Source organism: Xenopus tropicalis, chromosome 7, assembly GCF_000004195.4.
Source record: "Xenopus tropicalis strain Nigerian chromosome 7, UCB_Xtro_10.0, whole genome shotgun sequence".
NCBI classification, from domain to species: Eukaryota; Metazoa; Chordata; class Amphibia; order Anura; family Pipidae; genus Xenopus; species Xenopus tropicalis.
Window position 1 is genome coordinate 112,957,918 of NC_030683.2, and position 26,234 is coordinate 112,984,151.

The 26,234-nt window shown below is 36.9% G+C and overlaps 2 protein-coding genes across 30 annotated transcripts in view; both read right to left on the minus strand.

The window, feature by feature from the left end:
- otogl2 (otogelin-like 2) overlaps positions 1 to 25,850 on the minus strand; it is a 77,204-nt gene extending 51,354 nt beyond the window's left edge. For 25 of the 28 annotated variants that reach the window (XM_031905546.1, XM_031905543.1, XM_031905544.1 and 22 more), the window contains exons 1-31: positions 25,630 to 25,850; positions 19,685 to 19,748; positions 18,636 to 18,685; positions 17,609 to 17,752; positions 16,769 to 16,825; positions 15,743 to 15,910; positions 14,525 to 14,692; positions 13,464 to 13,622; positions 12,516 to 12,674; positions 11,843 to 12,013; positions 11,005 to 11,157; positions 10,377 to 10,451; positions 9,733 to 9,826; positions 8,654 to 8,703; positions 8,379 to 8,533; positions 8,175 to 8,301; positions 7,601 to 7,775; positions 7,029 to 7,129; positions 6,511 to 6,732; positions 5,239 to 5,413; positions 4,984 to 5,061; positions 4,456 to 4,505; positions 3,850 to 3,997; positions 2,918 to 3,028; positions 2,683 to 2,824; positions 2,441 to 2,584; positions 2,210 to 2,347; positions 1,020 to 1,121; positions 826 to 933; positions 553 to 709; positions 434 to 460 (exon numbers count right to left, since the gene is read on the minus strand). In XM_031905546.1, the coding sequence (XP_031761406.1) occupies positions 434 to 460; positions 553 to 709; positions 826 to 933; positions 1,020 to 1,121; positions 2,210 to 2,347; positions 2,441 to 2,584; positions 2,683 to 2,824; positions 2,918 to 3,028; positions 3,850 to 3,997; positions 4,456 to 4,505; positions 4,984 to 5,061; positions 5,239 to 5,413; positions 6,511 to 6,732; positions 7,029 to 7,129; positions 7,601 to 7,775; positions 8,175 to 8,301; positions 8,379 to 8,533; positions 8,654 to 8,703; positions 9,733 to 9,826; positions 10,377 to 10,451; positions 11,005 to 11,157; positions 11,843 to 12,013; positions 12,516 to 12,674; positions 13,464 to 13,622; positions 14,525 to 14,692; positions 15,743 to 15,910; positions 16,769 to 16,825; positions 17,609 to 17,752; positions 18,636 to 18,685; positions 19,685 to 19,748; positions 25,630 to 25,699 (3,742 nt within the window). In that variant the 5' untranslated portion in view covers positions 25,700 to 25,850. The remainder of the gene's footprint in view (positions 1 to 433; positions 461 to 552; positions 710 to 825; positions 934 to 1,019; positions 1,122 to 2,209; positions 2,348 to 2,440; positions 2,585 to 2,682; positions 2,825 to 2,917; positions 3,029 to 3,849; positions 3,998 to 4,455; positions 4,506 to 4,983; positions 5,062 to 5,238; positions 5,414 to 6,510; positions 6,733 to 7,028; positions 7,130 to 7,600; positions 7,776 to 8,174; positions 8,302 to 8,378; positions 8,534 to 8,653; positions 8,704 to 9,732; positions 9,827 to 10,376; positions 10,452 to 11,004; positions 11,158 to 11,842; positions 12,014 to 12,515; positions 12,675 to 13,463; positions 13,623 to 14,524; positions 14,693 to 15,742; positions 15,911 to 16,768; positions 16,826 to 17,608; positions 17,753 to 18,635; positions 18,686 to 19,684; positions 19,749 to 25,629) is intronic. The other 3 variants (XM_031905547.1, XM_031905521.1, XM_031905522.1) reach the window with 2 other exon arrangements.
- The window catches only part of pih1d1 (PIH1 domain containing 1), a 506,577-nt gene that overhangs the window by 264,262 nt on the left and 216,081 nt on the right, over positions 1 to 26,234 (minus strand). The window lies entirely within an intron of this gene.

The window sequence follows — 26,234 nt, forward strand, 5'->3', positions numbered from 1 at the left end:
AGATACATACTCTACATCAGTGATCACCAACCAGTGGCTTCTGAGCAACATGTTGCTCCCCAACCCCTTGGATGTTGCTACCAGTGGTCTCAAAGCGGGTGCTTATTTTTGAATTTCTGGTTAGGTGGCAAGTTTTGATTGCTTAAAAACCAGTGTAATTGCCAAGCAGAGCCTCCTGTAGGCTGGCAGTCAACATAGGAGCTACCTAATACCCAATCTACCAACCCATAGTAACAAATTTTTGAAAAGAAATCAGCTAGTACTGTATATTTACTTTTCAGATTCTGAAAACTCTTTAATGTTAACAAGGCTTATACACAGGGGGACGTATATAACATAGAGCCCCTATGCTAGAGTCCTGGGCCCCAGAGTACCATTGGGCTTGCTAAACAAGCTTTCAGTTCCTATTCTATAGCGTGTTTATTATGCTTACCTCTGTTGTAGTATTCACAAGGGGAAGCTAGTAAAGGGGAAAAAGAAAGAATAACTTGTTAGATTTAAGTCAAATGCTACCATCCATAAACCATAACACTAAACAATAAAAATCCTCACAGCAGGTGTCGGGGTTTCTCCAGTCAAGAGTGATGCCTTTACGGCAGCAGGCTCGGGCATAAGCAGCAAGGGATGTACAGAAGCACAGACAGCTTTCTCCTTCTCTGCAGGCCTCAGTCTCTTCTACACAAGCTGTGTAATATGGCTGTACAGGGACCTGTTACAAAGACAGGGTCTTAAAAACTAACAGGCAACGTGTATGTATTCTTGACCCAACTATGGCATTGGGTCCCAAACCAAATTTAAATGCCTGGCAAAAAAAATAATAATTACCGCGATGTGACATTCAGCAAAGTCCTCATTGAACAGCTGACTGCAGCGTTTCTCTGTGTAATGCTTGTTATCAGGTGGAGGAGGTTGGGGTACATCTGGGGAATCACACTGAAAATAAGGAGAATTCATGTCAACATAACAATTTTAGGACGTTAATTGGGTCATTACAATTAAACTGGTAAATATTTACTTACCTTGCCAATGATGAACTGAGCTCCATACTGTGCCATGTTGCTAATAGCCAGTTCATAAGTTGTTGACTGGTCAGCATCACCACACATACCCTGGACCTTGCCCTGAATGGGAAAAATAAATACGTGTATGGCTTCATGTATTTTCCCAAAATACTTTTTTTGTTACTTCCTATAAAATCCCAACTTCTTTGCCTAGTCACATAATTAAATAATGATAAATTATCCATTGATGAAGATTGTTTCCCACCAAAGTGACTTTTTCTAGCCTTTGAAATGCTGTACCCTTCCCAAATATATCTAATTGTTATGTATTCAATGAAGGCATTGAATCTGATCTTCAGTTAAACATACAACATATTTACCAGCGCTGTGACATTGCTTTTTGGTGTCAAAAACTTCTACTTAATGCTATTATAACCTTTGCTGTTGCATTGGTACATACATGAAAAAATGGGAACCCTATAATTAATTATATACAGGTATGAGATCCCTTATCCGGAAACCCGTTATCCAGAAAGCTCTGAATTACGGAAAGCCCATCTCCCATAGACTCCATTTTAATTAAATAATTCAGAATTTTAAAACTGATTTTTTTTTCTCTGTAGTAATAAAACAGTACCTTATAATTGATCCCAACTAAGATATAATTACCCCTTATTGGGGGCAGAACAGTCCTATGGGGTTTATTTCATGGTTAAATGATTCCCTTTTCTCTGTAATAATAAAACAGTACCTGTACTTGATCCCAACTAAGATATAATTACCCCTTATTGGGGGCAGAACAGCCCTATTGGGTTTATTTAATGGTTAAATGATTCCCTTTTCTCTGTAATAATAAAACAGTACCTGTACTTGATCCCAACTAAGATATAATTACCCCTTATTGGGGCAGAACAGCCCTATTGGGTTTATTTAATGGTTAAATGATTCCCTTTTCTCTGTAATAATAAAACAGTACCTGTACTTGATCCCAACTAAGATATAATTAATCTTTATTGGATGCAAAACAATCCTATTGAGTTTAATTAATGTTTAATTAATTTTTTAGTAGGTGTGGAGATCCAAATTATGGAAAGACCCCTTATCCGGAATACCCTTGGTCCCGACCATTCTGGATAACAAGTCCTATAGCTGTATATACTTTAGCCTTGAAGTCTATGTTTCCAAAAAAATGTTACAGATCATCTCACCTGTAGTTGAGGCTGGAGCTGAACAATAACATCTAAGTGCTGATCATAGTAAACTGCAAGACCATCCAGAAAATGGGCAACGACATAGAATCCAGAGCGATATACTCTTACTTGGGTTGTACTTCCCGGTTCTTGAGCCTTGAGACAGGACACATGGATAATGTATGAAGAATGCATTTAAACAACCAATAATAATTGACCTATAAATAATTGACCTAGATTTCTATTTACCAAGTAAGGATCTGAGTCGCTCAACTCGACATATGCTCCTCCAAATGTGATGAAGAGCTTCTTGGTGGCCAAAGCTCCACCAAGATTTTCTGTTTGTGTGTTTTGCATTACGACTCTAAACTTCGGGACTTGTCCATCTTGAGACTAAGAAGCCAAAAGAGAAACAGAAAGGATGCATTTGTAAGAGAAACAGTGACATCTATTTAACCTTATGCTTGCAGGTTGTAAAAAGAAAAACTTACTTCAACTAGAATGATCTGGCAGTTGCCTGTGTTGAAGGTTTTCCAGATGTTATCGAAGAGGAAGAACTGACCCCCAGCGTAGGCATTACACACTACGTTGCAGGCGTTATTGGTGCAGGAGAACTTGCCATCTTTGCAGGTGCTAGTGATGGAAACAGGGTTGTAGAAGAATTAATATTGCTCACAACTACATCTCTAATAGTTACTTAATGTATAATGTGTATAAGGTGCTCACCAAGTGTTGCAGTCTTGTGCCAGTGTCTCTCCAGGGTTATAAACATCTTCTCCGTGCACACATGGACATTCCTGCAGTGGGACGCAGCTTCCATCATTGCTCCTCAACGTCCTATAGCATGACAGGAGAAAAGTTATATTTTCATAACTTCTGATCTTAATGTGCCAGTTTAATGTTCTGTATTACGATTGTTCCCCAATATCTGTCTATGTTGACAACAATATGACAACAACTGAATTAAAAGTAAAATGTTTGATACAGGTCAAATGACTTATAGCAACTAATAACCTGATGGCATTTACTGCTCAGGTGTTTACAAAATAATATCTGATTGGTTGCTCAGGGTTACCAACCCTAAGCAAACTTTGCAACTTGTGTTACATTGCACTGGTATGTACTAGGTATGTGGTGAGCATCTAAAATGCTTAACTACCACTTATCTGAACTACTGAAATGAATGGAATGACTGGAAATGTGCAAAGCTATGGATACACAAACCCCATGAATAGCAATGACCTGGAATAATCATAGTTCCTTCTCATGGGCAGTGTAATGCAAGTACTAAAGTTTTCACCAGGTTTAATATCCCATAGCAACTAATAAGAATGTTGCCTACTACTGGTCTGCTGTTTGCGATATGGAGACTATAATGATGCCATTGCCACTTTGCCGCTAGCCACCCCCTAGTGAGTTCTATAACTTTAATAAGCAGTCCGCCAACCAAGATCTCAAGATCTTTTGGAGTTTTAGTGTTTCTAACTCTAGTAGTCACTGTATTAGAATTAGTCTTAAGCACAGATATCCTTTGTAGAGTTTTAGGGGAACCTAGGTACATAAGGAGACGCGTACACCACTTTTTCTAAAATGTATATGCACATCATGTTTTACACACATTGTTAAATGCTGCCCTTGGATTGCTTTGGAAAGCTTACCCATATTTGCAGATGCAGCCCGCCTCACACTCAAGAGGACATACTTGGTCGATGACTGCCATGTTTTGGCAGCTTGGCTCACAAGACTTTCCAGATCCCATCAAACAGTCAGAAAATACTTCACCTTCTGGACATGTTGGAACTTCATCTAAAAAAATGACAAAGCAAGACATGTGGCTTCACTAAAATGTATTATGACACCAGGAATAAATCACCATGAGAACGTGGGTCATTCCATCACCGGCCTTAGAGCTCTATGGCCTGTAGTATAGGATTTTGTGTTATACTTTTAAAAGTGAAATGGGTAATTTGTCTTGTTTGTAGTCACGTTTTGGTGTGCCGGCTTTATCTATTCATCGTGCACACTCTGGAATATTTGCTGTGGATTAAGGCTACATCTTTTTGTAAATGTGCATTTTATGAACATAGTAATTGTATGTTAGGTGTCTCTTGCATACCAGCTATATTTGTCATGCTGTACACAGGCCTAGAGAATTTCTGAACTTCTCAAAAGCGACTGATAAAGCATACATATATACACAGGCTATGAAAAAGACAATTTTTTAGTACGAGTTTCTTAGTTCATAACAAATGATATAATCTTACCTGTAGGCAATTCTGGATTATCTGTGCATTCCATTATTCTCTCACAAGTACTATAAAAAAAATAGATACACATTGTAGATGTTTGTATTAGACATAGTTTTCACTTGTGATCTTTAGAGCAATTTATTGGGCAAAACACACTGACAATAGGTGCAGAATGTAAGTGTATTGTACCTTTTTGAATGGCATTTAAAGCATGTGCAAAACTATTTCCAGTTTCTTAGATCAGGCTCATAACCCACAATCCTTTTGGCCAAGTAGAAGCACAAGAAATGTTCTGCTATAGTGTTGTCCATAATAATCTGTGCCATGAGCTAATTATCCCCTATATCGTGTTTGGGGGATAGATAATTATAAGACAATAATGTCATACAAGGAGATCTATAGATATCATGCTGGGGACCTTAAAATTTCTCATTGGCCTCACACATGAGCCTTTTAGATGGATAGTCTATAACTATGAAAAAGGTACATAAAAGAAGCAAAATATTTTTGACTATTAAGAATACAAAGGCCTGGAAATCTCACCATGATTGTCCATTGGAAAAAGTGACGTTCTCTCCAATCTTGTATGCATGGCTGTTACTATAACATGGACATACATCGCTGTGAAAGAAAGATGATTTATTACAATTGAATTCATTTTTTTATTGTATTCAGTGAATTACAGAAGAGCAAATGGCTCAGAAAAGTATAAAATTAGAAATTGATAAAAATCAACAATATATCATTCCTGGGATAGTGGGCCTCACTATTTTCATCTTAATTCCAAACCCTACTTACCCATCAACACACTGATTTATTGTAGAATCATAGTATAAATTATCAGGGCAAACACAACCCTCGCTCAGTGGAAGCTTTATTAAAAACTTCAAGATCTCTGAAGAATGTTCAGCACAGTCATCCTGACTGAAGAGACTTTCTGTAATGGGAACCATGCCTCCCTCACAAGAAACAACTGCAAGAACAACAAAAATGCTTTATATTAAATAAGGCAATTCATTAATCAATTGCTTTTAGGAAAATTCATTGGCTGTTACTTTATGACATCTGAGGTTTAGTTCAAAGAAAGGTTGTAGCTCAGGTAGCCAGAAATAAATTATAAATGTTCTGATACATGAGGAAATACCACTGCAGTGGAATTATGTTATCACAACTCATTTCTGCAACTTCTAGGCATTTTGTCTAGATCATACTGAATATATTTATCTGTGCAGAAATGCAGTCTTGCTAGTAGGAAGAGGTTGAAGAGACTGTGGAACATGTGCAGTAGGAAAGAGGTTGAAGACATTATAGAACATTTGCAGTAGGATAGAGATTGAAGAGAGAGTGGAACACGTGCAGTAGGAAATAGGATTGAAGAGACTGTGGAACATGTGCAATAGGAAAGAGGTTGAAGACATCATAGAACATGCAGTAGAAAAGAGGCTGAAGACATTATAGAACATGTGCAGAAGGAAAGAGTTTAAAGAGGCTGAAGACACTATAGAACATGTGCAGTAGGAAAGAGTTTGAAGAGGCTGAAGACACTATAGAACATGTGCAGTAGGAAAGAGTTTGAAGAGGCTGAAGACACTATAGAACATGTGCAAAAGGAAAAAGTTTAAAGAGGCTGAAGACACCATAGAACATGTGCAGTAGGAAAGAGGCTGAAGACACTATAGAACATGTGCAGTAGGAAAGAGTTTGAAAAGGCTGATGACACTATAGCACATGTGCAGTAGGGAAGAGATTGAAAAGACTGTGGAACATGTTGAGTAGAGAAGAGGCTGAAGAGATTGTAAAATGTGTAGTAGGAAAGAGGTTGAAGACACTATAGAACATGTGCAGTAAATAAGAGGCTGAAGACACTGTGAAACATGTGCAGTATGATAGAGGTTAAAGATTCTGAAATGTGTGCAGTATAACAGTTCAGCATAACATGTGCAGCAGAAATGCCATAAAAAGGGTAGTGGAACATGTGCAGCAGGTAAGAGGTGGGCAGGCCAATTGTACATGCTAGCTGAACTAATGTTACATTTGATTAGATTGTTGGAAAATACTTTTGGTACTTACAGCAGTCTGGGAATGCAGAACTCAAAGGTACATAAATGCCTGCCAAAGCACATCGATAAGCATAGTCTGCCATGGCTGAGCAAAAGCCATTATCTTTCCCGAAATAAATGCTGTTGGAACAGGAGGCCTGATAGTTATGAGTATCAATCACAAGGTTGCAGTCAGCGAAGATGGAGTCCTGAAGGGAATTGGTGCAACTTAAATCCGCTGTGACTCGCTGAGCTACAAAACAAAATGTGAGAATTGTACTGTAGAATGAAGGTTTTGCCAATTTCATGAGAATAAGCAGAGATATTCCTAATCTAAGATGGAAAGTAAGAGAGATTGATTTCATTTTCATACTCCAGGACCTTTAGAATGACTGCAATTGACATGTTTATTTTGGGCAAGTATCATATTGTATAAGAATAAATGCCGATTCTAGATATAACAATAGAATATCAGGCAAATTTCAGGGAAACGTTTTTTCAAGAGCAATACAAAGCATCCAGACCAGAGATTTTCTGACTTTTGATTACCTGGACTATCTGATGTTTTGACATTTTCTGAGCATTGAGACTGCAACTTCCAGGATTTGCTGAACAAGCTGGAGACTGTCTCAGTTATATCACTGGAGCTCCTGGGATAGAATACAAACATTGTGCAATATAATCAATATAATATCATAAATAAATATTGCTCATTGACTAATCTTCTCATGCATCTCTATGCTCTTCACTTTCCAATGCACATTCTTGTACCATATATATATATACTGTATATTTCCCCATTGCTATTAGCCCCATTCCTGTGGTATTTGTGCAAACCATACACTGCAGCCTTTCCCCGTGTAATATTAGTCCTATTCCTGTGGTGGTAACCTCAGCTCTATTCTGTATTCATTCCCCAAGTGCTATTAGTATATATTCAGAACCATGAGTCTTAGAAAGTAAAAACAGTCTGCATTATCCATTTTCGTTGGCCCATTTGTTTTATTACTGAAGATATATGGTTCTTTCAAGTACAGTAACAGCATCCCAATAAGTGCTACTCAGCTCAGACTCCAAATGAAGATGAAATATTAGAAGTGGAAAAATAAGAAGATATTTACCTGAAGTCATCAAGGCGGTTGTCATTGTATGTGCCGCAAAGCCCACTAGTTTGATCCTTGTAGCTTGTTTGAACGATGACATAGAGTCGGTTTCCCTTGATGTCATACTGCAGGCTGAACATTGGGGTGACCACATCCAGGAAAGTAGAAGAACTTCTTAGTATAGTAATGGTTTCTAAAAGATAATAAATTACAAGTTGATTTAATTCCAGGTACAGATGGAGAGGATTGCATTGAACCCCATCTTATCACATCTTTTCCACAATCCTGTTAAACTGATTTGTCTGTTAGATAAACCAAGATTCATCTATCAACATATTTTCTGCTTTTTTAAGCTAGGTTTCTCACCCACCTTCTATCCGTAGTACTTTTGCAGGCACACTGCCCTAAATACTAAACCCAGAACATTACAGCAAAAGCTACAGTATAAACAAGTACCCTGGCTACATGATCCCCAGAGTAGCCCTGGTTTAACAGATCTATCGTAGAAGAACTCTAGCAACTGATAACACACACCACTGATAATTGGTCCTCAACTGTTTGAAATCTAAGGACTGCCAGTTTTGCCACCTACCCGCAATAAAGAATGGAAGGTCAACTTGCTGTCCTGCTGACAGTACTGATCCATCTGGTAGAATCTTAATGCTGGCAATTGTAGGCAAGTAAATGTCCACTGTGTCGATGCAAACTGCATCTGGGTTCTAAAAATACATAAGGGATTATTTTATGTCCTCTTGGAACCTGTGTGCTTTAGTTTCTTTATAGATTAACTACTAACCGTAATCCCATTATCTTGACCAGAGCAGGGCTTGTTGCTAAGGCTAATTGTGAAGTTGGAGGTTTTGACCAAAACATAGTTGCAGGTTCCAGGGCTGTCATACAAGGAACCATCAAAGGTCCGGATCATCTGATAACCTGTGACCGAGCAGACACCTGGCATAGACATAATTAAGAATCAAACATTAATACAAAACACTATTACATCCTACCCCATAGATACCTGTGGTTAAGCTATTATATTTATAAATATATTAATTATAAAAAAGAAGCTACCTGGACAGTTCAGGTTCTTCATGCAAGTGAGCTTCCCTTTGTTACAGGTGCTAAAAAAAACGAAAGCAGAAAAATAAGCACAAATATAAGAGATGCCGCCAACTGTCAGTATCTCCCGATTGTCATATGTGATAGTATGGTTAGTCCTGCTTATTTCTAATAAACACTGGCATTACATTTGAGAACATGAGAGGTTTAAACTCCTTTGTATCGCAAACATTTACAACAAAAGCATTTAGAATTACAACATGCTACAGTATATGTGTATGTGTAGGGTTTATCGTAATTGAATAACACAGAGACAATAAGGGGCCCGTTTACTAATGTTTGTATCTTTTTCATTTTCACTAAAAGTTGTGGATTTTAATAATTACATGAAAACTCAAAAAATGTAATGATTTATTAAGAAAAAAAAAACTGGATAAAAAGAAGAAACTACGCCATCTACAAACGTCATGTAGACGTCAGTGGAAGCCGTCACGGCAAATTGTAGCAATCCTTATTTTATTTGTGGTTTTATAGATTTTCAGGGTTATTTTACGTTTGTAATCGCACAAAAATTTGCGCGAAAACTAAAAATGTGAGGTTGTAATGTTCTTTTCGGTTTTGTTCAGCATTTTAATTCATTCGTGCTTTTTCCATTCAGATCTGACTAGACATTTGTGGTTTTAGTGGAAATGAATTTTTGCTTGGTTTTAAAAAAACTCTAAAACCACTAAAATCAGAATGTTGATAAATTTGCCCCCCTAGTCAATGCTTAGATAAAGTAATATGCCATTCTCTAAACATTAACACCTGTACACATGGCTTGCACTGACTAATGCCTTTAGCTTAGGTATCTATCTTATCATGTGACTAAGAATACACTTCTAAATGGAGAGCCAAAGCCAATAAGCTCTTTCCATTCATATTCAGATATGGTCACAAATGATACATCTATGCACTCAATAACATATGATTTAGTATTTTATTTGGACCATTTTTCTTTAAATACCTCTTAGCTGCATGGTAAATGACGGAGACAAAGGGTCATGTCAATTTAAGGCATTTTATTGGCCCTCTAGTACAAGTCAACTTACCAGCTGGAACAGCTAAGGTCTTTGGTTTCTCCATCAGCTATAGACTCCTTATTAAATATGCATGAGTTTATAACTGCCTCCTCTGGGCCGTCGGCTGTTTAATAAAACAAAGGGAGAAATGGAGACATTATTTCAGTTTCACACATAAATGCAAATAAATAAAAGTAAGAAAAGCTCTGCAGCTCTCCAACTGTTGCTAAGCTGCCCCTAAAATTATATGCTGGAAGATGCAATGAGATTTAGTTTAGTAAAAAGTAAAAGCTATGTACGGAATATCTCAGCAATACATTATTTGGAGCCAAGGAAATGTGTTTCAGACATAATGAAGAGAAGACAATGCAAATGTAGAACAATTGTTTGTTTACTAATCATTTTCCCCAGAAAATTACTTTTTGGCAATATGAAGTCACCTTATAATAGTTCCTGTTACAATAAATGATTATTGGTGATTGTCCATACAGATGTGCTATATCTCCTCTTAGGATACTTAATAGGGCTCACTTACTAACGCAAGTACAAGATTGTGTTGGTAAATATGCTATTCATTAAAGCCACGCTTCCTACACTTGTGAATTGGTGCCATGAACGACTGTAAATAACCCCTATGGCTAATTCTCTGATAAATGTATTTTGCATGTTCTTACTGGAGATGTCCTGATCACGTTTTTGTTCTACGACTGGCGTCACGCTTGGTGTTACGTTGTTATCCTCCTCATCGCCTAGAGTCAAAAAGAAAAGAGTTTTAGGTCTTTTTCAGATTTTTATATTGATATGACGTAAATGTACATACTGCATAAGGCTTGACTTAAGTTGTGGAAAGTATGAAATGTGAGTGCAACCTGGTATATTTTCAAAATGCAATAATATCAGCACAACTGAAGGCACAAATGTACTCAGCAAAGATTGAAGAATGCCCATGATCAATATAAACCCAATAGTTAATATAAGAACTATACAGTCCACGCAATGGAAGAGCCAAAAAGACACTTAAGGACAAGGGGAAAAAAACAGGGATATACACAAAAAGTACTTGATTACCCTTTATAAAGTTTAATGATGATTAAACTGAATATTTAATTTCAGGTGCCAATTAATTACTGAATGTAAAACTGAACTGTGGCTTTCAGTACTATTATAAGAAACATTCATAGTGATCAGTGATGGCTGAACTATGGGGCTACAATGTGATGCTGACCAACTTGTGTTACCTATCACACACATGGATAATTCTCAGATACACTGTATGTATATCTTATCTATCTTTACACTTACCAGTGTTTTCATTGGATACGGTGGGTACAATTTCTACAGATGAGTCCTTGTTCTGTCCTTTCTCTTGGCTATTACTCTTGCTTTCATTGCTGGAGTCACCTTGATCTTTACCCTTGTTTTGTTTTGGCTTTCCTTTGCCATTCTTCCAATGACCTTCAGTAAAAGAAAGACAACATGAGTTTTAGGGCTATTTCTAATGTTTTATTGGTATAAAACATCCTACATATAAACTCCTAAACTATACTCCTGGAGATTAAGACAATGAGCTTGATGTGTCATATTTTCTACCCAAAATTCTACCTCCCCCCAAGAATTCCAGCATAACGGTGGCCACTACAAACTGGGGAAAATGTTTTGCTCCAGACTAGCGTCTGTCCTCACCTGTGCTATCAAGAAGTGCCAGTGCATTGGTGGAACATTGGTTTTTTGGCAGAAATATTATGGTTCAACCATACCAGTGACATTAATACAAAAGATAATTCATAAAATATGGTTAAACTCTGCTGTTGCCTTTGCAACTTTTTCTGAAAAAGGAAGAAAGTCCTTTTGCCCACTCTGTGGCAAAACCAATAAGACAGTTGAGGGATGTAATGTGGTTATTGGGTGTAATGCCAAAATAAAAGAAAAAACTCGATCAAGCACTTGATTTCAGATATAAAGGCAGATGCAGGGTATCAATATTTCAATTTAGTAATTGACTCTTTGAGCTGTGACCTTCTTTATCACAATGAGCTGAACAATAGGACCTTGGTTTTGCTGTTCAAACAGAGCTGTGTTAACCATCACATACATGGATAATTCGCTGATGGGTGTGGGTGTTATCTTTGTTTATACTTACCCTCCTTTTCTTTGGATCCATCATCCTTTTCATGAGATGAGTTCTTAAGCCATCCGTTCTTGTTTTTCTGTCCTTTCTGTCTGTCTGTATTCTCCTTGCTTTCCTTACTGGAGTCATCATGATCATTCCCTTTGTTTATATTTGGCTTATTTTTGTCATTCTTCCCATGACCTTCAGTCAAGAAGACAAACATATTTTTATTTCTGTTTCTAATTTTGCCGTAGCTATGGTGAACATATAGAATATATAAAACATACTGCATAAGAGCTCATTTAATACATTAGTGGAACGTGTAATATATGGATGTGATCTGCCATGTTTTTCTCTCTCAATACTACATTTCTCACCCAGAATTCCAGCATAATTGTGGGAACTACAAACTGGACCAGAATTTTGCCCAAACACTGGCTTGTCCCCTTTGCCATCTTCCCAGCATAATTCCCATTATAATAGGCTTCCTGGCAGAAATGTATAGGTGATGATTCGAGCATGCCCATAGCAGCAATACAACCCAAAATAATAGGTAAGCTAACATATTAAAATGTATACAAAACCCTTTTATATTTTTTGGTGTTACTGGTTCTTTAAACAACAAATTGGATAACCTGTACTACCCATTACACACATAAATACTCCTCTGATAAATGTATTTGCTATCTTTGTTTACACTTACCCGATTTTTCTTTGGATCCATCATCTTTTTCTTCAGATGAGTCCTTTGAAAATCCATTCTTGTTCTGTCCTTTCTTGTTCTCCTTGCTTTCACTGCTGGAGTCATCGTGACCTTTTCCTTGGTTTTGGCTCGTCTGTACTGAGTAAGTCTTCTTAAAAGCTTCAGTCAAAAAAATGGAAAATCTAGTTTTAGGTCAACTTCAAATCTTTTATTGGTATGATAAATCTGTATAAATGATGTACTGTATAAGGGATCGTTTGCTAAGCTTGCAGATTGTAAGCTCTTTTGGGCAGGGCCCTCTTCACCTCTTGTATCGGTTATTGATTGCTTTATATGTTACTCTGTATGTCCAATGTATGTAACCCACTTATTGTACTGCGCTGCGGAATATGTTGGCGCTTTATAAATAAATGTTAATAATAATAATAATAATCTGGTGGAAGATGGTTCATATTAATACAATATACTGTTTCCTACCCATAATGCACCATTATCCCCACTGACTTCCAGCAAAATTACACATATAAGTATAGTATGCTAAGTATTACATTTGTACATCACATATTGACATGCAGCTTTGCATCGGTTACATGTTATTTGAGGTTATTTTTATATTCCACTATTGCTATCTGTATTATGTTATCTTATTGTTATCTCTATGTATATTACAAATAGTTTTACACTATCTAATAACCCATAGCAACCAATAAACAGGTAAAAGTTACTGGTCACCTGTTTAAAAGCAAACATCCTATGAGTTGCTGTGGTTGCTGATATCGGGCAAACTCATTGCCTTTGATGTAATAGGGGGGTTCATAATTTATCTTTTATTAATATGGATAAGAATGCAATAAAGAGCCCAAGAAGGAAATCATAATGGGTTGTACTACCCATTACACATAAATGTGTGTGATGATAAATGTATTTGGTGTTTTTGTTTACACTTACCCGATTTTTCTTTGGATCCATCATCTTTTTCTTCAGATGAGTCCTTTGAAAATCCATTCTTGTTCTGTCCTTTCTTGTTCTCCTTGCTTTCACTGCTGGAGTCATCGTGACCTTTTCCTTGGTTTTGGCTCGTCTGTACTGAGTAAGTCTTCTTAAAAGCTTCAGTCAAAAAAATGGAAAACCTAGTTTTAGGTCAACTTCAAATCTTTTATTGGTATAAATCTGTATAAATGATGTACTGTATAAGGGATCAGTTGCTAAGCTGGTGGAAGATGGTTCATATTAATGCAATATACTGTTTCCTACCCACAATGCACCATTATCCCCACGACTTCCCGCAAAATTACATATAAGTATAGTATGCCAAGTATTACATCAAATATTCACATGCAGCTTTGCATCGGTTACATGTTATTTGATGTTATTCTGATATTATGCTATTGCTATCTGTATCATGTTATCTTATTGTTATCTCTGTGTATATTACAAATAATTTTAGGCTAATCTAATAACCAATAGCCACCAATAAACAGGTAAAAGTTACTGGTCACCTGTTTAAAAGCAAACATCTTATTGGTTACTGTGGTTACTGATACTGGGCAAACTCATTGCCTTTGATTACATATAGGGGTTAAAGTTTTATTAATATGCCTGACAATTCTATAAAGAGCCCAAGAAGGGAATAGTAATTTTTTGCCCATTTATTCAAAACATAATTATCAAATGCCCCATAAACCAGAACAGAATTAGTTGGGTTGTGGGGAAAGTTATTAAAGACGGTGGACCTTATTTGATAATAAATGCGCCAGAATCATTTTATTGGGCCTGAATAAGACATCATGCAGTGAATGGCAGGGCTCCCCGGCAGAAATGTATAGGTGATGATTCAAGTATTCCCATGGCAGCAATACAATCCACCATAATAGGAAACATGCTTACAATACTCTTTCATCTGTTGGTGTTACTGGTTCTTTAAACAACAAACTGGATAACCTGTTCTACCCATTACCCACATGAATTCTTCTCTGATAAATGTATTTGTTATCTTTGTTTCCACTTACTTGATTTTTCTTTGGATGCATTATCTTTTTCTTCAGATGAATCCTTTGAAAACCTCTTGTTGTTTTGCTGTCCTTTCTCTTGGCTATTATCCTTGCTGTCCTTTCTGGAGTCATCGTGACCTTTTCCTTGGTTTTGGTTTGTATTTACTTTGTCGTTCTTTACATTACCTTCAGTCAAAAAATGGAAATGTTAGTTTCAGGTCTACTTCAAATCTTGATATGATAAATCTGTATAAATCAGGATGTATAAGGGCTTATTTGCGTATAAGGGCTTATTTGCACCTTTGTTCCCCATGATTACAGGTATGAATAAGGTATGCTGAGTATTACACTTGCACACCATGCAGCTTTGCATTGGTTACATGTTATTTTAGGTTATTGCTACGCTGTTACTATCTGTATTATGTTACCTTAATGTCATCTCTGTGTATATTACATGTGGTTAAAGGCTTATGGTAATTGCTGCAAGTAAATTACATTACTAGTGGCGATTCGACTTAATTGCAAAAATGTGAGAGCGGAAACAAGACGGAGATGAATATCAATCTGTATTCAAACACTAATTTAATTCAGAAGCCAACAGACTCGATTTATCTACAACAAATGCAACAAACTGAATCTCAACAGAATGGACCATCGGCAATAATCAGCTGAAGACCATGAGAAGGGTTCCAAAGAAATAAATAAAGCAAGGTCAACAACTCTCATTCGTTATGTATAATGTTCAATAGGTTATATAGGTACGCCAGTGTGCAAAAGGCAATCAGGGTTCTATTCTTAAGGTTTTATCTTTAATAATATGCCTGACAGTTCTATAAAGAAATTAAGAAGACAATCAAAATTGTTATGGGCCATGATTCAAAACACAGCCATCAAAGGCCCCACATGCCATAACCCTAACAGAATTAGGAGATACAGACGGAGAGTTTAGGGAAAACAGAGCAAGAAAAAATTATTATGAAAAAAGAAAGAACATCCTTTTGCCCACTCTGTGGCAAAACCAATAAGACAGTTGGGAGATGTACTGTGGTTATTGGGTGTAATGCCAAAATAAAAAAAAAAACTTGATCAAGGATTTGATTTCAGATATAAAGCCAGATGTAGGGTATCAATATTTCAATTTAGTAATTGACTCTTTGAGCTGTGACTTTCTTTTTCTTTCATCACACATAAATGTGTGTGATGATAAATGTATTTGGTGTTTTTGTTTACACTTACCCCATTTTTCTTTGGATCCATCATCTTTTTCTTCAGATGAATCCTTTGAAAACTTCTTGTTGTTTTCCTGTCCTTTCTCTTGGCTATTCTCCTTGCTGTCCTTTCTGGAGTCATCGTGACCTTTTCCTTGGTTTTGGTTTGTATTTACTTTGTCGTTCTTTACATTAGCTTCAGTCAAAAAATGGAAATGTTAGTTTCAGGTCTACTTCAAATCTTGATATGATAAATCTGTATAAATCAGGATGTATAAGGGCTTATTTGCACCTTTGTTCCCCATGATTACAGGTATGAGTAAGGTATGCTGAGTATTGCACTTACACACCATGCAGCTTTGCTTTGGTTACTTGTTATTTTAAGTTATTGCTACGCTATTACTATCTGTATTATGTTACCTTAATGTCATCTCTGTGTATATTACATGTGATTAAAGGCTTATGGTAATTGCTGCAAGTAAATTACATTACTAGTGGCGATTCGACTTAATTGCAAAAATGTGAGAGCGAAAACAAGACGGAGATGAATATCAATCTGTATTCAAACACTAATTTAATTCAGAAGCTAACAGGCTCGATTTATCTACAACAAATGCAACAAACTGAATCTCAACAGAATGGACCATCGGCATTAATCATCTGAAGACCATGAGAAGGGTTCCAAAAAATAAATAAAGCAAGGTCAACAACTCTCATTCGTTATGTATAATGTTCCATAGGTTAGATAGGTACGCCAGTGTGCAAAAGGCAATCAGGGTTCTATTCTTAAGGTTTTATCTTTTTATAATAAGCCTGACATGTCTTGTCTACCAAGAAGACAATCAAAATTGTTATGGGCCATGATTCAAAACACAGCCATCAAAGGCCCCACATGCCATAACCCTAATAGAATTAGCTAAATATGAGATACAGATGGAGAGTTTAGGGAAAACAGAGCAAGAAAAAATGATTATAAAACCTTGTAACGTTATTTAAAAAAAAAAAAAAAAAAACATCGTTGTTTAAAATATTTATGGAAGATGCGTCAACTTACTCTTTAGGAATTCCTTATCCTCATCGGTACCGGTAATCCCAAGGCTGAATTTCGTTGCTGTTTTGTATAAAGTGGTTGAAGAGAAAGAGAAGTTATGAAAGTTGTGGGCCCTATGTGATAATAATACTTGTATGGGATCTGTTATCCGGAAGCCCAGAAAGCTCCAAATTATGGGAAGGCCATCTCCTATAGACTCCATTTTAATCAAATTACATTTTTTAAATAATTCTCTAACAACACCTTGTACTTTATCCCAACTAAGATATAATTACTCCTAAAACAAACCTGTTCTATTTATTTTGTTTAATGTTTAAATTATTTTTTACAGACTTAAGGTATTGAATCCAAATTACAGAAAGATTCCCTATCCGGCAAACCCCAGGTCCCGAGCATTCTGGATAACAGGTCCCATACCTGTGGTAGAAGCATTTCATTGGGCCTGAGGAATGTATCATGCAGTGAATGATGGAGAGAATAGCAGGAAATTGGACATATTTTATAACAAGTTTATAACTTTCTGTATTACATTTGCCTGTGATGTCATATTAGTTGTCTCTTTTTTTATATGAATGTTTTGATAATATCTGTATAAAGCAGTTGGCTTTTTCCTATTGTGTATTATTTGAAAAACAGAAGCCAGCTACACTCCTGAAGGGTGGAATTTATTATGTGTCCTCTGCTGCCCTGTTAAAGAAGCAGCTACATGGATTTCCTTCAATATGAACATTATGCATTATTAATTGCATATGAAATTAAATCTGTAGCAATGTGCATTCATTTCATATATGAGGGAAAATGAGCAAATGGAACACTCGCTGTGGGACTGAACAGAATACATACCAGCAGAGTTCTTCTTATTTACTCCAACTGCAGCCCGTTTCGCCCTAACATTCCCTTTGCCCTCGCTGCTTTCAATGACACTTGGATCATCATCATAGACGATTGGAACCTCATCCTGCTCAGGTGTGACTGCTCTCTTAATTTCTATTTAGAAGTAAAATACATGTCAGTCACAAAATATACTCTTAGGAATATGGAAAGCTAGAGAAAAAAATGTTCATTCCCTATCTCGATCCTTTATGCTGGGATCTCCTCAACAGAGAACCACAATGATCAAAACACTTTCTCCATCTATCACCAATTTCCCATTCTGTTAATTAGGAAATGCAACACAAATATGGTAACATAGTAGGTAACATAGTAAGTTAGGTTGAAAAAAAGACATACGTCCATCACGTTCAACCTTAATGACTATATATAACCTGCCTAACTGCTAGTTGATCCAGAGGAAGGCAAAAAACCCCATCTGAAGCCTCTCTAATTTGGCGCACATGGGGAATAAATTCCTTCCTGACTCCAAGATGGCAATCGGTTCATTAAGCAAGTGTTGCTTGGCATCTATGCTCCGGAAATGACTTTAGCATATTGTAAACAATTACTGAAATGCTCTGGTACATGTATAATCATATTATGTTTAGGAACCAGAATAAAACAAAGAAACATCAAAGATCAGATATTGAAGAAACCCAGACATCTGACCATTTTAAAGAGCTGGATTAGGTTTCAGCTGGTATGACAAATCTCTCCTGCTATTGGGTCAGAACATTTTAGGTTTGAAAGAGTTCACTAACAAAACAGGTTTTTTTCTTTAATGCCTCTATGGTAATGGGCCCAATATTAGACACTAGCTGATACAGGGTCATAAGCTATAGTAGCATGAGTGAATTTCTCACCAAACATCCCCAAATAAATAGTCCAACCTAGGTAGCCTATCGGTAGCCTTCTCCGTGTAATTGAGCTACAGCTGAAAGCATCGCTGCAATGGACATTTATCATGCAATTTTTGTTGCAAGAAGTGAACACTTACTGCAGTTTACGTCGCGTGCACAGTCTTTAATTTTTCCATTCTCGCATTCACTGCAGGGTGTAAAAGAGACAATTTTGATGTACTATTTTTTAAACTGTAAAAAAGATGCAAAAATTCTACATTTTTAAATAAGAGTCTGGGTTAATATAATGCTCAGTAGTAAACTCCAACTCCCACTTGTGTGCTGGTGTTTTCTCATGTTTCCTTTCTTTGTGTATGTTGCGTTGGTGTCTCCTACAGTGCTAAGAAAAGCATTTACTGGTGCAAAGCTAAGCTAACCCAAGGCACATTTTTGTGACTGACCAACGTATTGTTTAGAACAGCCATACACTGATGATTGATATATGACTTTACAGCTTTAAATCTGGTTTGAAAGTTGTACAGGGTGAATGATATTGGGTTGTATATGTCTAAGGGGGATATCAGAGTTTACCTTTTGATGACTGTGTGCCTACAAATCATATATAAATTCTGAATAAAGCTGCTGTGAAACGTTCAGGCTTTCATAAGTATGCCTTAATGTCTTTATTATTAATCATTTTAAATGGTATTATAAGGCCAGTTATAAAATATCACATCTGAGAACAATACAAGCCTATACTGTTTTAAAAATGAAGCTATACCTTAGTTATTAGGATAAGGGATGTAGCTACTAAAAGCTAGAGCTGAATATTTTCTTTATAACTTTTCTCCAAATGGCCTTGGATCAGGGCTGGGAATTTATTCTACAGTCAGAATGCAGAACTTAATGCAATATTATGGCCTTTGGCCATGATCTCCATGCAGTGTCACAGCCTACACACAAACACATCAATAAGCCCATTACACTGTAAATATTTGTACAGCCCCCAGCTGGAAGGCTTGATTGTATCTCTGGCTGACAGTGGGGATTATATAAGAATGTCTGATATTCACTGGAAGAAGGTGACAAAGAGAGTTCAGACTCAGAAGATATAGTTTCTTATATTAGTTAATTGATTGGGTTGGCCCAGAGCAGGGGGATACTGAAAGCAACATCAAAATGCAATCATAAAACTTTAGATTCTTACCAGATTTGGCAGTTAGATTTAACAGTATCTCCATTTTTGTAGATCTTATCATTGTAGAAGCAATCTGTCGGAGAAATAATACACAAGTATGAGATAAATATTTAGAACATAATAATAGCTAAATTAAACATAAATCATCTCCTTGATTTTTTAAGCTATTCACTTTTGTGGTTCTTTTACAGGTGTCAATCAATGCCCCAACACTTTGTTGGCAATGGAACTTGTATCATACAAATGTCATAGCCAAGACGAGCCTTGGCCAATCAGGTGTCATTTTGTTTTTAAGCTGTTCATACATAATTTGTGTATAGTTTCATACAATTGATGATACACATATTGACTACCTCTGGTATAGTGCCAGTTTGTACTTCATTCAAAACAATTTGTGGGGACTCAGAGGACAAAGTGTTTGACAAAGTACCATTTGCTAAAGGGAGAATATAAAGAGAGGTTAGTGAATGGCTCATTGATTGTATTTGATCAATCACTGTTTTCCATATAATGAGCCTGATTCAGTTTGATGAGAGAAGCTAATCTAATTCAGTTCCATGTTTTCCCATAGAGCCAGGTGCAAATCAATGAGAAAAACGTATCTCACTGTTTATCACATTAAAGTCTATAGGGAAAACTAGAACTGGATTAGGAGAAAAGTCTCTACAAATTGAATTTCAACAATAAGTTTTCATGTGTGCTGTATATCCTGTGGTATATCCTCTGCACTCCATTTCAAAACAAAGAAACCTGCATTGACTGCATTTGGCAGCCCTGTATTCATGTGGTATGGGAGGCATGTAGCTGCCCCCTCCCATCCTCTAGTATATGAGTCATTGAAACTCCCATGCCAGAGGATGTTTTTGTGCCTATTGTTTTTTTAGTAATAAGCCTTATAATATGTAACTTTAAGAAATCTGGATATAATTACTAAATGCCCAGCATTAAACTGATGTGGATTTTGAAGTGGACATTGGGGCGGGGGGGGGGGGCTGCTTACTGAGAAATAAAGCCTCTAGCAAAATAAAAATGTCTGTGTCTCATAAAAGCTGTTGCATTGAAAATGGTTGGGCCTACAGACCAGCTGAACCATGCCAGGGTATGTTACTATAAAGACTAAACTAAAGAAATATATAGAGGTGTTTGGAAATAACTGAATATAAGAAACATATGCCTAGCTATGTTTTATTTGGCAGAAGGGATTTTCATGTTCCATTTTTATGGATCTTTTCTGACCAGCAGAATTTTAACACTCAGAAAGTCAGAAGTCATTATTAACAGTTCATATCCACGTCATGACCATCCCTTCTGGGACTCTCCCTCCAGTTTAGACGTGAATGTGGAAATACTGCTAAATATCTCATAAACATTTCAGGCAGCTTAAATGGTGTCCAACCAGATTTTCACCCTAAAAGTTAGTCATTAACGTGCTTCCCAAGTACTCTGGTCAAAGAAAGAAATGGCAGGGGGAGCATCACAAAAATGTTTGCATTGATATATAAGAGCAATGGGACAATCATTCATGGCTGGAACAACTTAAATTGTCCCCAGAAACAATCTGGATCATCTTAGAAATCAATGGAATATCTTGTCTAAGAAGGCATCACTTTCAACCTAAACCTCTAACAAACTCCAATAAAGCCTGCTTTAACTGCTAAGATTCCAGGCTCCATCATTAGTAAATATCTGACACAATAATGATATATTGATACATTCATATAATGTAATATAATGAAAATGAATGTGACATGGCTATGGGATCCACCTAAACAAGTGCCCATGGGTGAAGCTAAGATAAAGGGAGGCTTTAGCATTCTCAAAAAGAGATATATAATTATAAGTTCTCCAATTAAATGCCTTCTGGCACCTGCAATTGTCCACTCTTTAGGATTTTCTTGTTTGAAGGAAGCTAATGCTTGTTATTTATAGTCAGAAAGAATTTCTCTAGCTCCAGGCAGCCAATTCACTTGAACATATCAAAGATTCTTAGACCCTTATCAGAGGCATAACATCAGGAGCAGCAGACCCAACTGGTTTTACAATGGCAAGTTGCTCCACTAGTGTTATAATAATACACAGATACACAGATAGCTGAAAAGCAGTAACCTATTTGTTTACATAATGGCCTAAATGAGCAGATCCGAGTTGGAGTGAGTGGGTGCTGTGAGTCGCCTCAATCTCATGTCAGTCAATGCCCAATCCACCCAGAAACTGGTAAATTCATAGATAAGACTTTTGGTTAGGAAAAGTTCAGAAAGGTTTGATGTTACGGAAGGAATTGACTCAAGGGATGAGAACATAATTTTGCCCCTTTATAGGTCCCTGGTAAGGCCTCACCTTGAGTATGGGGGGCAGTTTTGGGCTCCAGTCCTTAAGAAGGATATTAATGAGCTGGAGAGAGTGCAGAGACTGCAACTAAACTGGTAAAGGGGATGGAAGGGTTAAACTATGAGGTGAGACTGTCAGGGTTGGGGTTGTTTTCTCTGGAAAAGAGGCGCTTGCGAGGGGACATGATTACTCTGTACAAGTACATTAGAGGGGATTATAGGCAGTTGGGGGATGTTCTTTTTTCCCATAAAAACAATCAACGCACCAGAGGCCCCCCCTATAGATTAGAGGAACGGAGCTTCCATTTGAAGCAGCGTAGGTGGTTCCTCACGGTGAGGGCAGTGAGGTTGGGGAATGCCCTTCCTAGTGATGTGGTAATGGCAGATTCTGTTACTGCCTTTAAGAGGGGCCTGGATGAGTTTTTGAACAAGTATAGTATCCAAGGCTATTGTGATACTAATATCTACAGTTAGTATTAGTGGTTGTATTTATAGTTTATGTATCTGAGTGTATAGATTGGTAGGTGTGGGTTGGGTGTGCTGGGTTTACTTGGAAGGGTTGAACTTGATGGACACTGGTCTTTTTTCAACCCTATGTAACTATGTAACTAAATCGGCCATTCTGCAAAATTCAGTCTAGGACACTTTGAAGAAAAAGTGATTTTTTACAAGGAATCTACCATTTATAGGAGATATTGCAAATGCTTTTCCAGTATAACAAGCAAAGCAAAAGTGCCAATTTGGCCAAACAGATAAGAAGGAGGTGGTAATGCCAGCAGCTAGATTAGACTTCAACAGAAGATAGGAATAATGGTAGAGCTCCTGGTATATGTGCCATTAGACATATGTGACTCACACTACAGCCTGATACAGTGAGACCCAGTCAGATCTAGTTCCCTGCAGTTTGTTTGTTTATTGTGGGCAGGCTGGTGTGTCTCCATAGCACAGCTTCATAGCAAGAATTAGTTTTTATGGGGGTAAATAATGCATATGCACGCCTTTGACATAAGTCATAAGTCTGAAGAAAATAAATACTATGCTTTAATTGTTTGTTTCATTTCTAAATGTGACTTGATTGTGAATAGGCTAGAGCAGGTTTGTCCACCCTGAGACACCTACAAAAGATTATTCCCTGCCAAATGTTTGCTCTGTATGTAGCAACTTGTGTGTTTCAAATGACTGCACCAAGAAATAAAGCATCTGTCAGCCTAGCCCATGTTATAGCATTGCCCAGCTGCTAGGAACCACTGCGTGCCACTGCTCAGTGTAACCTATAATCAAAAGCTAGCCAGCTGCTGCAACACCAACAGGATCTGTTATCCAGAAACCCATTATTCAGAAACCTTTGGATTGCAGAAAATACATCTCCCATAGATTCCATTTTAATCAAATAATTAAATTTTAAAAAGGTACTGTATTTTCTCTGTAATAAAACAGTACCTTTTACTAAGATATAATTAATCCTTTTTGGAGGCAAAACAATCCTATGGAGGTTAATCAGTGGTTAAATACTGTATTTAGTAGACTTAAGGTACAGGTATCTGGAAACCCGTTATCCAGAAAGTTCCGAATTACGGAAAGCCTGTCTACCATAGACTCCATTTTAATCAAATAATTCTAATTTTTAAAATGATTTCCTTTTCTCTGTAATAATAAAACAGTACCTTTACTTGATCCCAACTAAGATATAATTACCCCTTATTGGGGGCAGAACAGCCCTATTGGGTTTATTTAATGGTTAAATGATTCCCTTTTCTCTGTAATAATAAACCAGTTCCTGTACTTGATCCAACTAAGATATAATTACCCCTTATTGGGGGCAGAACAGTCCTATTGGGTTTATTTCATGGTTAAATGATTCCCTTTTCTCTGTAGTAATAAAACAGTACCTGTACTTGATCCCAACTAAGATATAATTACCCCTTATTGGGGCAGAACAATCCTATTGGGTTTATTTCATGGTTAAATGATTCCCTTTTCTCTGTAATAATAAAACAGTACCTGTACTTGATCCCAACTAAGATATAATTACCCCTTATTGGGGCAGAACAATCCTATTGGGTTTATTTCATGGTTAAATGATTCCCTTTTCTCTGTAATAATAAAACAGTACCTGTACTTGATCCAACTAAGATATAATTACCCCTTATTGGGGGCAGAACAGCCCTATTGGGTTTATTTCATGGTTAAATGATTCCCTTTTCTCTGTAATAATAAAACAGAACCTGTACTTGATCCAACTAAGATATAATTACCCCTTATTGGGGCAGAACAGCCCTATTGGGTTTATTTAATGGTTAAATGATTCCCTTTTCTCTGTAATAATAAAACAGTACCTGTACTTGATCCCAACTAAGATATAATTACCCCTTATTGGGGGCAGAACAGCCCTATTGGGTTTATTTAATGGTTAAATGATTCCCTTTTCTCTGTAATAATAAAACAGTACCTGTACTTGATCCCAACTAAGATATAATTAATCCATATTGGAGGCAAAACAATTCTATTGGGTTTAATTAATGTTTTATTGGTTTTTTTTAATAGACTTAAGGTATGGAGATCCAAATTACAGAAAGACCCCTTATCCGCAATACTTTTGGTCCCGAGCATTCTGGATAACAGGTCCTATACCTGTATAGAAATGCCATACTTTAGGACAATCCCTTTGCCGGAAACCCCCCAGGTCCTGAGCATGTTGGAGAATAGGCCCCATACCTGTACAGCCATTATTCACACACTTAGATTACAGCACACAAATCCAGCAGGTGTTAATATATTCATTACAGGAAAAAATGCAGAATCAGGTATTATCCAGAAACCTGTTGTCCAGAAAGCTCTGAATTACGGGAAGACAATCTGCCACTGATTCCATTTTAATTAGATAATACGATTTTTTTAAATTGATTTCCTTTTTCTCTGCAATAATAAAACAGTAGCTTGTACGTGATGGTAACTAAGCTGCAGGAATCCATATTAGTGGCACAATAATCCCATTGGGTTTAATTCATGGTTTTATTTTTTAGCAGATATAGAGGCCCATTTAACAACATTATTGTTTTGGGGGTTTTATAGTGTGGACTAAACTCCACTAAAACCATGAACGTCTAGTCATTTTTTAAAAGATCCGAATTGAAAAAGCACAAACAAAAAAAAAAAAAAACTGGAAAAAACATTTTCCAGTGAATGGAGTGTCCAAAAACTCCAAAAAACCTCTAATACCAGGAAGCAAAAGAAGATCTTCCAATCAGAGACAGGGCAGCTGCCCACTTATAGTGCATTTTTTCTTTAGAATTTTTATGCATAATAAATGTTAAAAAAAAAAAGTTTTTTCTCCACTAAAAATGCAAAAAAATGAATTGTGAAAAAGTACCAACGTTAGTAAATGCCCCCCTTAAGGTATGTATTCAAAATTACAGATATAGCCCTTCACCAGTGTCAAGCATTCTGGATAACAGGTCCCATACCTGCACCACACCAATATATGTAAGCTCTTGTGCCATGTCAAGGCCCCTCATTGCACATGTGTCCTACACTGCCTATCCTTATATCTCTTAGCAGCAAGGGAAAGTAATATATGATAAATGAGAGTATATATCTGTGTATATATATATATAGAGTCATACATACCTCCATCATCCCCAGCCCCAGTGCCGACGAGGCAGGCGACAGTCACAACCAGGATAGGTAATACCCTCATGGTTCTAGCCACAGTGGAACCACACCAGCTGACACAGTAGCTCCTGATTCCCTTGCTTTCCAAGTCAGGTTACTTTGATAGCAATAACATTCCCCACGCCCAAAGAATATCTCCCAGTGGCAAGCTTGCTTGGTGGAATGTAAGGGCAGCCCGTCCATCTCTTCTTTTTATAAGATGGACTACAGGAATGGGGGAGGAGAGCAGTGACAGGTATGACAGGTTTAGCAACACTCTGACAGGTCTCCGTACTGCAGGTTGTACTTGCCTGAGAGATATTTCCATTTAATACATCTAAATGTATCTAATTCTTAGCATTATGTAAGCTGTGCATTATAACTGGTAGCAATAGTTAGCATTATTAGGAATATAACTTTTTGCATTGTACTTATCCTGCAGTCTGGCAAACTGTCAGTAGTGTTAATAACCGCTTTGTATCATAAGAACTTATGTATCTTACATACTTACTATCTACTCTATCTATATATGTATGTATCTATCTATTATCTGTCTATCGTCTGTCTATCAATCTATCCTC